We start from the raw sequence: 14,061 nt of genomic DNA, 5'->3' as shown, positions 1-14,061 counted from the left end.
ACAAATGCTAACTAGTAAATGTCGAGCCTCATCGAGAGTTATGCTTTCAGGGCCCAAGTCGAATAACACCTCAAGACGTTCACTATCACCGCTGCGATCAGAGTTGCAATATACTAAGGAGGCGGCGCAACTGTCGCCCAGCCCGCACGCTCTTGATACAAACCAAACTCAGCAGCAGCAACAGCACTTGGCCACACTGACGGCTGCGTTGCTCAAGCAGCAGCAGTGTCACCCAGATGCAAATGTCCTGTCGGCAGATCCTTTATCGTTGTCCGCTGCCGACTTTTCTCAACAGCTGCACGTAGTGGCACCGCAAACTCAGCTAGGAGCTTTCGGAGTCGCTGGCATTAATCAGCAATCCTTGCAGGGCCTACAGAATCTCCAAAATCTGCAGCATATGCAGCAGCAATTTAGTGCAGTTGCTGCATCTTCGGGAATGCCCATTAACCCGGTGGATATGCTCAACCTAATGCAATTCCATCATTTGATGTCTCTTAACTTTATGAATCTGGCCCCACCACTGATATTTGGGGGAAATACTGCCACCGGCAATGCAGCTTCAACAGCCGCTGCCCAAAATAACGGCATGCCCCCCTCTTCCTTATCAGCACCAGCTTCCCAAACAACGGACATGCAGATTGTGAGCGGAGCAAGTAACTTTACGGGAGAATCTACCAACGCGAACAATCCCACGGCACAGCACAGTATCAATAGTAACTCTCAGGTAAGTGGGGTTTAGCTTACATACAGCAAAAGACGAATTTAGGGTTTCTCTGACATTATCAGAGACTCTTAATGTCTGATAAATTAAATATAAATAATGAATCGCTAGATGGGAGTATTGGTTACTGGGTTATAATCCTTATCCATTTTCCATTAGATGAACAACAACCAAAAGCGAGCTCGCACGCGCATCACGGACGATCAGTTGAAAATATTGCGTGCACATTTCGACATAAATAACTCGCCCAGCGAGGAGAGCATTATGGAGATGTCACAAAAGGCGAATTTGCCAATGAAGGTATGGGATAATGGCTTCGATTAGATCTGTTGTTACTTTAACTTGTGACTTTAACTTTCCAGGTGGTTAAGCACTGGTTCCGAAACACGCTGTTTAAAGAACGACAACGAAACAAGGATTCACCCTACAACTTTAATAACCCACCGTCAACTACCCTAAACTTGGAGGAGTACGAGCGCACAGGTCAGACCAAGGTAACGCCCTTAAATGATATTGTCAGTTCCGCGACGCCCGCAACCATATCTACACCAACTGCGGTTTCATCCGCTCCATCGGGAAACTCTAAGGAGAACACAACTGCCACGGTGTTGGCACCCGCAGTTTTGGTTGCTCCTGTCTCTGGCCCCGCTTCCCGTCCAGCGTCAACCAACTCGAGTGGCAACATATCTGATTACTTAAGCAACAATTTGTGTTTTGGACAGCAAGGGGGCAAAGAACAAGGCCTGCCGTTTCCCGTGGAAGTGCAAATAAAATCGGAGCCGCAGGACGAGTCGATTGTGTCCAGTGAATTTGCATTCCTCAGGAAGCAACAACAACAGCAGCAGCCCCAGCAGCAGCAAGGGTTTCATTTTTTAAAGCATCAACAGCAGCAACAAGGTGATCCTCCAGAACAGTCCAACCAGCATCAAGATCCTGATACCCTACACGACCAATCGTTATTAGCAGGCTCGTCGCTGACAGTTCACTGTCAAAACCAACAGCAACAGCAACTGCAACAGCATACACAAACAAATAGCTTCGAAACTAAATCAGAGAGCGGAAGTTCTGATGTTATGTCGCGGCCACCAACTCCAAACAGTGTTGCTGCTAGCAATTTATATGGAAGCATGAATGACTTGCTGAGCCATCAGCTTGAAAGCATGGGGAGCAACATGGGTCCACCCAAAAAACTGCAAATAGCAGGCAAAACATTCGACAAAGCCTCGGCCCCTGTCTCAAGCTCGGCAACATCATGCAACCAGTTTGAGAGTAATTCTTCCAGCTCCTCGAATTCATCGTCGACGTCAGGAGGTAAACGAGCAAATAGAACACGTTTCACGGACTATCAAATTAAGGTCTTGCAGGAGTTCTTTGAGAACAATTCATATCCAAAGGACAGTGATCTAGAGTATTTAAGTAAACTGCTGCTCTTGTCACCCCGTGTCATAGTAGTGTGGTTTCAGAATGCCAGACAAAAGCAACGCAAAATCTACGAAAATCAACCAAATAATTCACTCTTCGAGAACGAAGAGACCAAGAAGCAAAACATTAACTACGCTTGCAAGAAGTGCAGTCTAGTGTTCCAGCGCTATTACGAGCTAATACGTCACCAGAAGAATCACTGTTTCAAGGAGGAGAACAACAAAAAGTCAGCCAAAGCTCAAATTGCTGCTGCGCAAATTGCCCAAAATCTTAGTTCGGAAGACTCGAACTCTTCAATGGATATACATCACTCTGGCATCTGTCCTCCTGGTCCTCTGGTTGCACAGACTATTTCAGCCCCTGTGTCTATCGTAACATCATCCGGACACGCGGCGTCCCAGCCATTTGGCGCTTCGCCCTCGCCACAGCATATATTTAGCAAGTCGTCTTCACTCACTGACTTCAGCCCATCCACGACTCCAACGCCTCCACAGCGGGAACGTAGCAACAGTTTGGACCAGCCGAATCGAAGCGCATCGAAGTTTGACTGCGATAAATGTGAACTGCAGTTTAGCCACCTGGAGTTATTGCGTGAACATCAAATGATGCATTTGATGAATCCAGCAGCACTCTTGGCCGCCGCCGGTCAACACTCCAATCCAGATGCCAGCTATGGTCCTTTCGGTAGCATATTGCAGAGTCTGCAACATGCAGCGGCTCAACAGCAGCAGCATCAACAGCCTCCAACAAAAAAGCGGAAATATTCGGATAGCTCTTCCAACGCAGATGATTTAACGTCTGTGGGGGAAATGGAGACCCCCCAGAAGAAATATGAATTTCTATATCAATACTTTTTGCAGCATGAGACGAACTCCGAGCTGAAACAGCAGTTCCTGATGCAGCAACAGCAGCAGCATCAGCAAGGAAATGAAACGGATTTTGAGTTGGAGTTCTTAACTAATTTCTATCAACAGAGCGAGCTGAAGAAAGTCAGCAACTACGACTTTTTATTACAATATTATCGCAAAAGTGAAGCAATATCCTTGAACACAAAGCCGCTTCAGCAAACTTTCAGCTCAAGCAAGAAGCCTACGATTGAGTTCCTCTTGCAGTACTATCAGCTTAATGAGTCAAAAAAGTTTTTTCAGTTAGTTGCCTCGCCCCAAACGATGCCTGATGGTCAAGGGTACCAACCGTCGTCGCAGTTGCCGAACGCGACGGCGGATGAAACCATGAACGTTATCGGCGAACCAGAAGAGGGGCAGCAATTGCCAGACCAATTACAGAATCATCCGGACTCCAACGTCGACAAGAAGGAACAGGAAAGGCTGAATAACAACAGTATTAACGTCAACTCGAGTTCATCTGAATCACCTCAGTTTAATTCAGCTAGAGTTGAGACATGCGAGACGCAATCAATTGAAATAAGAGAGCAGCCGGCAGTGACACTCACTTCAATGTCGATCACTGAGGATGAAAAATCTTTATTTGGCAGGTCACTAAAAAAAAACGATAAAGAGAAGTCACAGTTCTTTCAAAACCTTGAGGACTTTTTGGATGCTACCATGATTGAAAACAACTCACAGACTCTTACTTTTAACGATGACGACACTGCTAGCCAGAAAGATGAAGTCAAAGTTTCCTCAACGCTCAAGGTCCATGAAGTGGAAAATGTAACATCAGTGTCTCCGGTCAATGCCCCATCGAAGCAGAACAAGCGCCTACGCACGACAATACTTCCAGAGCAATTGAATTTTTTGTACGAATGCTATCAATCCGAGTCGAATCCAAGCCGAAAAATGCTTGAAGAGATATCAAAGAAAGTAAACCTCAAGAAACGTGTAGTACAGGTAAGCTAGGATCATAATTTAAACATAATTTTTTAAAAAGCATATGCATTTGAATGCAAATGGTTTCTTAATGAAATCAACATCTTTTTTGGGACATTTACTTTAATTAAATACGATAATTGTGAACCATTGTGGCTGTAACAGTAACCAACGAAGTAGATTATCTATTTTGTAAGCACTCTTCTGGTCGACTAAAATCAGGAAAGCTTAGATCATGGCACTAAAGATTATGTTTACCATTGAAACTCGATCACTCAAATGGTTTCTTTATCGACTTGTTTTCGTCTCGACAGAGAAGCGGCTCCGAGTAAATTTATTTTCATCAGGATGGACAGAGCTAATAAAAAATATTAAATCATTCGAAAACAAGTAGATAACAGAGGATTGAGTGATTGACCGCATAAACATGATATTTTTCACTTTCAATTAGGATATTTGAACAATGGTAAAAGGTAAAACGCTCGTCCCCAAAGCTGTCATTTCTTTCTTTTTGTATATGAAATTCAAAATATACGTCTGAACGCCTTATTTTTCTATTTTTAAAAATTTGTTTGGTATCCAGTTATTTGTTTTATTTATTTTTGTATGTTTTAATTTGTTTCATTTGATTATTTAGTGAAAAGACACAAAACGAAAACGTGAGATGTAATCCCGAAATAGTATCCTGTAAAATAAAAACAAATATATGAAACGCGTACGAGGGACATCATGCAATAATGTATTAATTAAGGCATCTTTCGAACATCGAATTGGTCGAGCTTGGCTCGAAGAAAAGGCGATAAAGGTAATTACATAAACGTGATAACACTTTGCCGCTATTAGCCAGTAATGAAATAAATATATGTAGGTCCGTTCAAGTTTCAGTAAGATAGCTTTAAAAAAAAAAGCAGACAAAAATATATCAGAAACGGTAATTACGATCCCTATATATAAAAGTGTAAGAACCTATTTCATAAGGTTGTTAGTTTCACAGATGTTGGGTGCTCTCAGCGGTAGAGCGTTCCTGTATCAGTGATATTTTTTTACCCGTCCCTATAAGTGCCTAGTGCTCAGAGACTATAAGAGCAACGACATTTTGTTTCCAGACTTCTGTAATATGTCAAAACTTCGCACCGTCCACTTTCACACCCACAAAGAGCAGAAATCTGTGGCATCCACAATTTCAAAGATACGAGAAAACAAAAAACGCGGAGAGAATGACTATATCTTTTAGACGGCAGAAGACTGAGCCACATCATATTAATATTATAGCCAGAATGAAGAAAACAATTTCATTTCTTCTCGCTCTGTCTCTCTCTCTCTCTAACACACTCGTTTCATGGTCGGCTTTGCCTATCGCTAAAATTGAGCGCCTAGATCTCAGAGACTAGAGCAACCAAGTTTTGTTATCAACACTTCTGTTAAATCTCACTATTACACTATTATCTGTGGCATCCAGAATTTTGAAGGCACGGGAAAATTAAAAACGCCCAATCAAAGAGTTCAGATCGGATTATTATTAAAGCCAAAAGTAACACATCAATTTCGGTCGCTACGCAGCGCCCGACGACACCTTCAGACTAATTTTCTGTACTTTTTCAATACTTATACGGGTAATTAAAGTATCATCAAGTTTAAATGCCAATTCAACTGTATTTACCTGGAAATCATTCAAGCTTATATGAGAACTTTCGGATTTTTTCTGAATTAATTGTTTCAAATTCTGAAAATCCATTCGAAAGAAAGATGGTCGGATGAGACTCTGTGTTGACTCTGATCTACAGTTTACAAGAACCAAAACACACACTTTCCTGATGTACCATATCGGCAAAAGAATTACGAGAATATTCACAGATGCATTCATCTAGATAAATGGCGATATCAGCCTTACCCCATTTCGAAAATGAATAATAAAAAACTTGCCTATACTTAAACTCCTAATTTTACATTGATTTTACAGGTTTGGTTTCAAAATTCACGTGCCAAAGACAAAAAATCTCGAAATCAGCGGCATTACTCGCATATTTCGGATGACAACAGCTACGACGGCTCTAGCGGCAAAGAGGTTGGCAATGAGCTGAAAGTGAAGTGCGTTTCTGTCGCTCAGGACCACGATATGGATCTGCAGGACTGTCAGCTTTGCCAAGTCACACAGGTCAACATGCAAAAGCACGCTTTTAGCGTAGAGCATATATGCAAAATGAAGGAGCTTCTTGAACAAACCACCGAGCTATACGCTAACAGCAATGGCAGCGGTAGTGATGATAACGATTCCGACAGAGAAAAGCGCTTCTACAGCCTGTCAAAGGCTTTTCTATTACAGCACGTTGTTTCTAATTCTGCTAACATATCTACACAACTGCATACGCATACGCCGAGTGCTGGCCCAGACACAGATGTTCTCCCAGAAGAGAACTGTCTGCTTAAGTTTGACGCTACTACTTGCGAGGACAAAGGGCATAAGCGTCATTCGGCTGCCGACGTTGGAAATAAGGATGTGAAAAATGTCGGTGGCAATCAGGATCTCATGCATCAGTTATTCAATCGAAATCATATCACCGGTAAGGGTTACGACGACATAATAGAAACTCTACTCTTACTAATCTAACCTATCTGAACCAGTAGCCACACCCTTACCTATAAACGTGGCAAAATTATTATTTTATTTGTATAATGGTTTTTAATATGAAATAATTTACTTCAATCTGTTTTTAATTGCTAATATTTGTTCGCCGCAAATGCTTTGAAATTTAAATTTTTATAAAATAGATCTTAAATTTAATTGTTCAGAATAGTACGAGAACTAGGGGACTCGATAAACATATAGTCTGTTTTAAAGGAATAAGACAGCGATATAAAATTCTATACGAGTATTTGGGAAAATAAGCAACAAGTGATGAATAATTTTGGAGAGCGTTCTATCGTGGAGAACACCAAAAAAAACAACCAACAACAATGTGCTGTTGAGTTTTGTGTAGAAGAAATCGATACATTTGAAACTGTCTTCTAATAGTGCAATGCACTGTATAAATATAATACGCAGATGTATTGGCATTGTCAAAGACTAAAACTATGTTGTTTTAAAAAAGCACTATTATCGTAATATACCGAACTTATAAATAGGAATACAATTTTAACGCCTCGCAAATTTTACAACTATACTATAAATTTACATACAGGTAGGATTAGGATACATTCAGTTTTATTACATATCTTTTAAACTAATTTAAAAGAAGTCTTAGGTATCTTAGGCAAGAAGGTATTTACAAATTGTAATGAGGAAGTATGTGACAACTTCAGTAATCAAAACACTAAAAGTGTATTGTTAGTATGTACCGTAGTACATGGTACTACCAATTTATCTCCATTTCTCCCTTAATCTCGACTAATGGGACCAACGCCGATCCCTCTCTCCATCTCTTTTTCTCTATCTCTTACTATGCCAATGTCTTGAAGATTTACCTACATATATGTATGTATATCTAAAAATATACCTTTTGATATGTATGCCGTTTGAGCCTTTGGTGCTACTATTGCGGATACTATAGTTGATACAGAAACTTGATTGGTAGCTTAATTAGCATTATGTATTTAAATAATAGACAAAAATAAATACAACAACCGAATTATATTTATACACAATATTAAAAACATGTACAAAAATAAATCTTTTATTTTATTCAAATCAATTCATTACATATTTGCGTTTTTTTCTTGTTTGGTTATTTCGTTGTTTGCATTTTATGTTAAATTCGCTGTTATGTCTCCATCCTGCTGGAGAACTTTTTATTTCAGTTGGAGTAGAGCACACAAGCTTATTTAATGGGCGTTTATATTGCTGGTTACATCATGAATACAAATAGTAACGCATCTTTTATTAGTTATAGGTGGAAAATGAACTGAAGTGTTACCATGATCTTGTCATTGTGGATAAGGATTGGTGGTGAGTTTTGTTCTCGAGACATTTTCAAAGCACATTAATCAATATCATCTATTCAGATTATGGACGGAAACATGATTAAAATACTTGATGTGGAGGAAAATTACACTCCAACATACATATTACTATACTATGCAAACTTGAAAGTTCCTATTTTATAGAAATACATACATAAATGAAATTTTTGACATTTCATGATACTAAAATATGAATACATGTATAAGAAATCTCACGATTACCTATGTACTTCAACCTTAGTAAGAATTGCAAAATGATACGGAATTGTTCCTAACTATTCAAAATATAAATGTAGCAATAATCGAAAAGTTTATACATATAATTGCAGCAATGGAAGGTTAAACGTTTAAAGGCCATGGCAGCTTCTACCAAAAGTAAATAATATGACATATACATATACTGACTTAACAAAAGTATTAGATATAATGAGACGCAAACTGAGTTCCTAGCATTTGATTGCTTTATGCCTTTGTTTTCTACTTTAGAATATAATCATAGTCACAAGGATACAATTAATACTAAGAAGCTACTTCGGCATGCCGAAGTCCCTTGGACACCTATCAAAAACTGATACAAGTTTAGTCTTTAACAACCTAACGATTCAAGTTTTCGAAAGTGTACATCAACGAAACGAAAAGATAACAACTATTGTTTTATTGTTACCTAAAAATGCTGAGGGTAAATGTGCCAATGATTTATTTCGCGAAGCATGAATATACATGGTTAGCACATTCTATGACTAAAGCTACATTAAGATTTAATATTCGCTTTTGAATGATTTCCAGTTCCTATTCAAAACATTAAAATACTGTCATGTGCATTTAGAGTATATGAGTGAGTGGTTTGCATATCCAACGAGTTCAATAGTTGGATAATAGCCAGAAAGCTGACTCTTATTTGGTCCTGTCAGATATCATCCTTGTTAAATATGTATTTGTTATTGAATATCACACTATTATTTACTATTTACTTACTTTTTATTTATTATTTAAAAGTTCTAAGGAGAATAAACGTTAGGCAGTGGTCACAACTATTTCACCATTACATTTTTTTTTGTAAGGCTTCCAAAAACAGATTCGAGCATTTATGGGAAAGCTCGACAGAAATATCATACCGTTATACATATGTTTGATCCATTTCTCCTGCACTTCCATATACATAGTTATACAGATTTTAAAAACCCATGGGCTAAAATAGCTAAATGATTTGATAAGCTTTAGACCGATTCCATTTCATAACAAATCGTATTGACATTCAGTTGAGTAGTTCCGTTGCCTCTCCTTCACATACATTCATACGTACACACATACATACAGTATAAACTAAGTGAAAGAGTATGTTACGAGAGCTAAGAAAAACTTTACTAAAAAGTTCCTATAGTATTTAATATGAAGCAAACCAAAAAAAACCTAACTGTATTTTATTGTAAGTCTAAGAAAAATATATAAATATACATATGTATGTACATATATGAAATGCGGGCGTCTGTTTATTAAATTTTTTCAATCTCGTGGTGTTATATAAAATATACCTATAAATAGATTACAAAATATAAGTAAGGAAATGCCAGTATTGAACGAGAAATAAATGTATTGTATCAGAAATATCTGAACAATTGCATACATGCCATGCTGTAGTTCGCATTACATATATAGTATATATATATATTATGATAATACAAACAAATACAGATACAAGAACGAAATAAAATCCTCGCAAAACCTTCGATGAAAATACGAAGGTTAATCTATTACACTTGCCAAAGCTCCCTACATGCGTTCATGCATACAATACACACATGCACATGAACCCAACCCTCAGCACACAGAATATAATATGTGGAGATCAGACTAAAGATCAACTGTTACATTGCAATCCTATTTATACAATAATATATATGACATATCATCATATACATAACGAAAGCATCTGAATAGATTCGTCAGCTCACAAATACCCAAATATATATGACTTTTTTCTTCAGATTTACATGTATTTATATGCATCCTATTTTTCCTTTATGTATTCCTACAAATCATCTTTATTTGGGCTTTTAATGGGACTTCTTTAGTGACATGACCAAGTTACATATTATGTGTGCAAATGGGATTGGAAGGGAACTTTGATATCACCTCACCGTTCCTAGCTATCTGCATAGAGACATTTGAGTACATGCTATACAACATACACACTTTGTGAATCGGGAAGAAATTAAAATTAAAAGAAAAAGTAATATTAATATTAACATCTACGTACACATGTATTAACCAGAGTTGCTGCAAAAATTGAGTAGAACTTACAAAAATGAAAGATATAAATACATATTTATAAAGTTCCTATATATTTAATGAATGGCAAAAGATGTGCATATATTATAAAATTATGACTAAATAAAGATATGAACAAATATAAAATTCTCTTTTCTTTTGCTCTCTTCTCTTTACTTAGTAAAGCTCAGGCACAGTACTTTAGGGCATTTTTATACCCAATACTCAAAATGAGTATTGGGGTATATTAGATTTGTGGTAAAAGTGGATGTGTGTAACGTCCAGAAGGAATCGTTTCCGACCCCATAAAGTATATATATTCTTGATCAGCATCAGTAGCCGAGTCGATTGAGCCATGTCTGTCTGTCCGTCTGTCCGTCCGTCCGTCTGTCCGTCCCCTTCAGCGCCTAGTGCTCAAAGACTATCAGAGCTAGAGCAACGATGTTTTGGATCGAGACTTCTGTGATATGTCACTGCTACAAAAATATTTCAAAACTTTGCACCGCCCACTTCCGCCCCCACAAAGGGCGAAAATCTGTGGCCTCCACAATTTCGACGATACGAGAAAACTAAAAACGCAGAATCATAGATAATGACCATATCTATCAGATTGCTGAATCTGGATCAGATCAGATCATTTTTATAGCCAAAAGGAACAAATCAATTTGCACTGGCTACGCAGCGCCCGACGTCACGCTCAGACTGATTTTCTGTCTCTCTCGCATGCACTCTTTGTCGTGTCGTTTAATATTAGCGGCGTCTGCCGGAGGAGAGCCATACTGACTTAGTATCGGGTATAACTGTAGAGTTGCGGTGTACGCAGCAACTCACAACGTTCCTTCTCTTTACATATTGTATTGCCCAAATTTGATAATACCAAAGACTAGCGGGTCCTAACATTAGAACCCAAAAGGCACGAGGGAGCGCGCGGGGTTTCAATTCCCTTTTCGCCTGTACTTTGTCTCTACCGCGACCCCGCTGCCCATCGGTTTCGTCTGTTCGGCAATTCTGGACTCTCGAGCCTCAGCACCGTCGAAGCGGTGGTCGCGGATCGCCGATGCTTTGGAGCGTCACAGTGGGAAAATTCGATTGGAAAATTCTCTATTAGATGCGTACATTAAATTTATCTAAAGCACTCATACTATTTTTGCCCTACGGTTTCGGTACGCAGACGATTCATATTTTGTTTTTGTATTCTTTCTCTCGAGACACACCGACTCGACGCTGACCGAGGCATTGACGAAGCCGAGTAGCATTTCGGAAGCGAAGGTAGCGTAAAAGAGAATTGAAGTAATAGCCCCGCGCGCCCTTACCATGAAGCGTCAAAAGAAAATTGAAAAAGAATTTGTTCCTCATGCAACATCTTGGTATTGTATAGTCTTTGATAATACTCTCTTCTTTCTTTCTTTTAGACGGGGTAGGTCCATACTAGTATCGTCTTGATCTGCTATTTCAGAAAATCAGTCTGAGCGTGACGTCGGGAGCTGCATAGCCAATGCAAATTGATTTGTTCCTTTTGGCTATAAAAATGATCCAATCTGATCCAGATTCAACAATTTGATAGATATGGTCATTATCTATGATTTGGCGTTTTTAGTTCTCTCGAATCTGCAATATTGCCGATGCAACAGATTTTTGTTCTTTGTGGGGGCGGAAGGGGATGGGGCGAAATTTTGAGACCAAAAGGTCAAGGTCCGATATCACAGGAGTGTGGATACCTAATTTGGTTGCTCTGGCTCTTATCGGTTCTGAGATCCTTGAACTCACATTTTGCTATTGGCAAAACCGACCATGAAACCTGTGTGTTAGACAGAGACAGAGCGAGAAAGAATGAAATTGTTTTCTTGATTCTGGCTATAATAATTATACGATCTGGTTCCGATTTTGCACTCTGGAAGATATTATTATACTCTACGATTTTGCGTTTTCAGTTTTTTCGTATCTCTGAATTTGTGGATGCCACAGATTTTCGCCCTTTGTGGGGGCGGAAGTGGGCGGTGCAAAGTTTTGAAATGTCCTTGTAGCAGTGGCATATCACATATCACGGATATAAAACGTCGTTACTCTAGCTCTTATAGTCTTTGTGCACTAGGCGCTGATAGGGACGGTCAGACGGACAGACAGACAGACAGGGCTCAATCGACTCGGCTATTGATGCTGATCAAGAATATATATACTTTATGGGGTCGGAAACGATTTCTTCTGGACGTTACACACATCGATTTTCACCACAAATCTAATATATCCCAATACTCATTTTGAGTATCGGGTATAATTAGGTATTTAGCGGGGTCATAATGATAAGTATCCTATCCGGATTGTGAAGGAGCCGAAACTGCTCTTCAACATCGGGGAAGTACTAGCAGTACTAGTAGTAGAAGGTAACGACCAATGCAGACGATCTGCCATCACTGTTAGCGTGAAAGTGTCTGCCCTTAATCAGTGGGCACTCAATGATTAGAGTTAAAACTTGGCACGGCAAAACGTTGGCAAAATAACACTTAAGCATCCTTGGCTTAAAACTTTCCTAAGAGGCTAGGGAAGGAAATAAGACATTCTACTTCATGATGGCGTTTTCACTACGACACTCACCACCATCATTAGGGAATTCGTACATTGCCCGTAGGCAACGAGTGTGCAGAGAGCGCCAGAGCCGGATCGGTACAAAAAAATCGAATTATATCCTGAGATAGATATGATGTACATATGTATATGTTATATATTATATTATATGTAATGTAACCTATACAAAATGTTTTTTACGTAATTATACGTGAACGGCGGAGTTTGTATCGAAATCGATTGGTGGCGCATCCTTTGTCTTTTGGTATCGGAATTCTCCAAAGGCACAGGAGGGATTTTTGTAGGACGTCAAAGCTCGCTCTTGCTATGAGCGATGGGAAAAACATAGTGAGAAAGAGACGAACCGCAACCGCTACTTACATATGTTCTAATATTAGTTCTTACATATTTTTTGCTCTTTGTATCGAATGATTCGAGTTTTATAATATTTGGGAGTATGCTGGAAATTGTTTTCATCATCATGGCTATAATAATGACAGGGCCCGGGACAGAAATCTATATAATATACTAATATGTTAGTATAGCTTGTTAGTATAGAGCGAACAACTGTCGACTTTTGACCTCCGACTGCAAAATCTTATACTCGCGTCTCAGTAGCAAGAATGAAGCAGGTACCGAGAAAGTCGAACATCTTATAGCTATAATACCTAATACGGCATGAACTAATCGTTCTAATAGACAATTGAACCTTTAACAAATTCCAAGAATTTACATCCGTAGGTATAAAAAAATAAATAAAATAAAGATGTCTTACATTGTTTTCCTACAATAATATAGTTGTTGATAGTAACGTTTTTTCGATTTGACCAGACAGAAGAATTATGGAGAAATATCATGAACAGTACTTACATTCATTTAAGGAAAATATAAACCATTTAAGGATTTATTATGGCCTAGAAAGTGTTTGCATTTTCTACAATGAGCAAACGAAAAAAAACACATAGATATGAATTATCTTAGTAAAACATATTCGAATATACATATATAAGAATATACATACGTACATTAGTGCTACTTTATAATATATATAAATAGTAATTAATTATTACACACAATATACACATTTCGTCACAGTCTTCCGAATTACATCTGTATTTATGTCACAATTATATATAAGTAAGCATATGAATTTGTATGTAATTATTTATGCTTCAAAACCTTTTCCTAAAACTTCTAAATCTGCTTCGATAACTTCTCTATTTCGACATATAGAAAAAAAGCTTAGCCGTACTCGAATGTACTTATGGGAGACAGACATTTATGGAAAACGATTTCGTAGGG

The 14,061-nt window shown here is 38.5% G+C and overlaps 1 protein-coding gene across 9 annotated transcripts in view; it reads left to right on the top strand.

Annotated features, from left to right (window-relative positions):
• zfh2 (Zn finger homeodomain 2) overlaps positions 1 to 10,344 on the top strand; it is a 43,110-nt gene extending 32,766 nt beyond the window's left edge. For 6 of the 9 annotated variants that reach the window (XM_033381439.1, XM_033381444.1, XM_033381440.1 and 3 more), the window contains 4 exons: positions 51 to 724; positions 881 to 1,021; positions 1,084 to 3,993; positions 5,933 to 6,956. In XM_033381439.1, coding sequence (XP_033237330.1) covers positions 51 to 724; positions 881 to 1,021; positions 1,084 to 3,993; positions 5,933 to 6,580 — 4,373 coding nt within the window. In that variant the 3' untranslated portion in view covers positions 6,581 to 6,956. Of the gene's footprint in view, positions 1 to 50; positions 725 to 880; positions 1,022 to 1,083; positions 3,994 to 4,609; positions 4,741 to 5,932; positions 6,957 to 7,853; positions 7,916 to 7,971 lie in introns of those variants that run through there. The other 3 variants (XM_001352308.4, XM_033381445.1, XM_015189049.2) reach the window with 3 other exon arrangements.
• Positions 10,345 to 14,061: the final 3,717 nt, after the last annotated feature.

This window comes from Drosophila pseudoobscura, chromosome 5 (assembly GCF_009870125.1).
Source record: "Drosophila pseudoobscura strain MV-25-SWS-2005 chromosome 5, UCI_Dpse_MV25, whole genome shotgun sequence".
In the NCBI taxonomy this organism is placed as follows: Eukaryota; Metazoa; Arthropoda; class Insecta; order Diptera; family Drosophilidae; genus Drosophila; species Drosophila pseudoobscura.
Note: the sequence above shows the minus strand (reverse complement) of the source record. Positions and strands in the feature narration are given on the sequence as shown.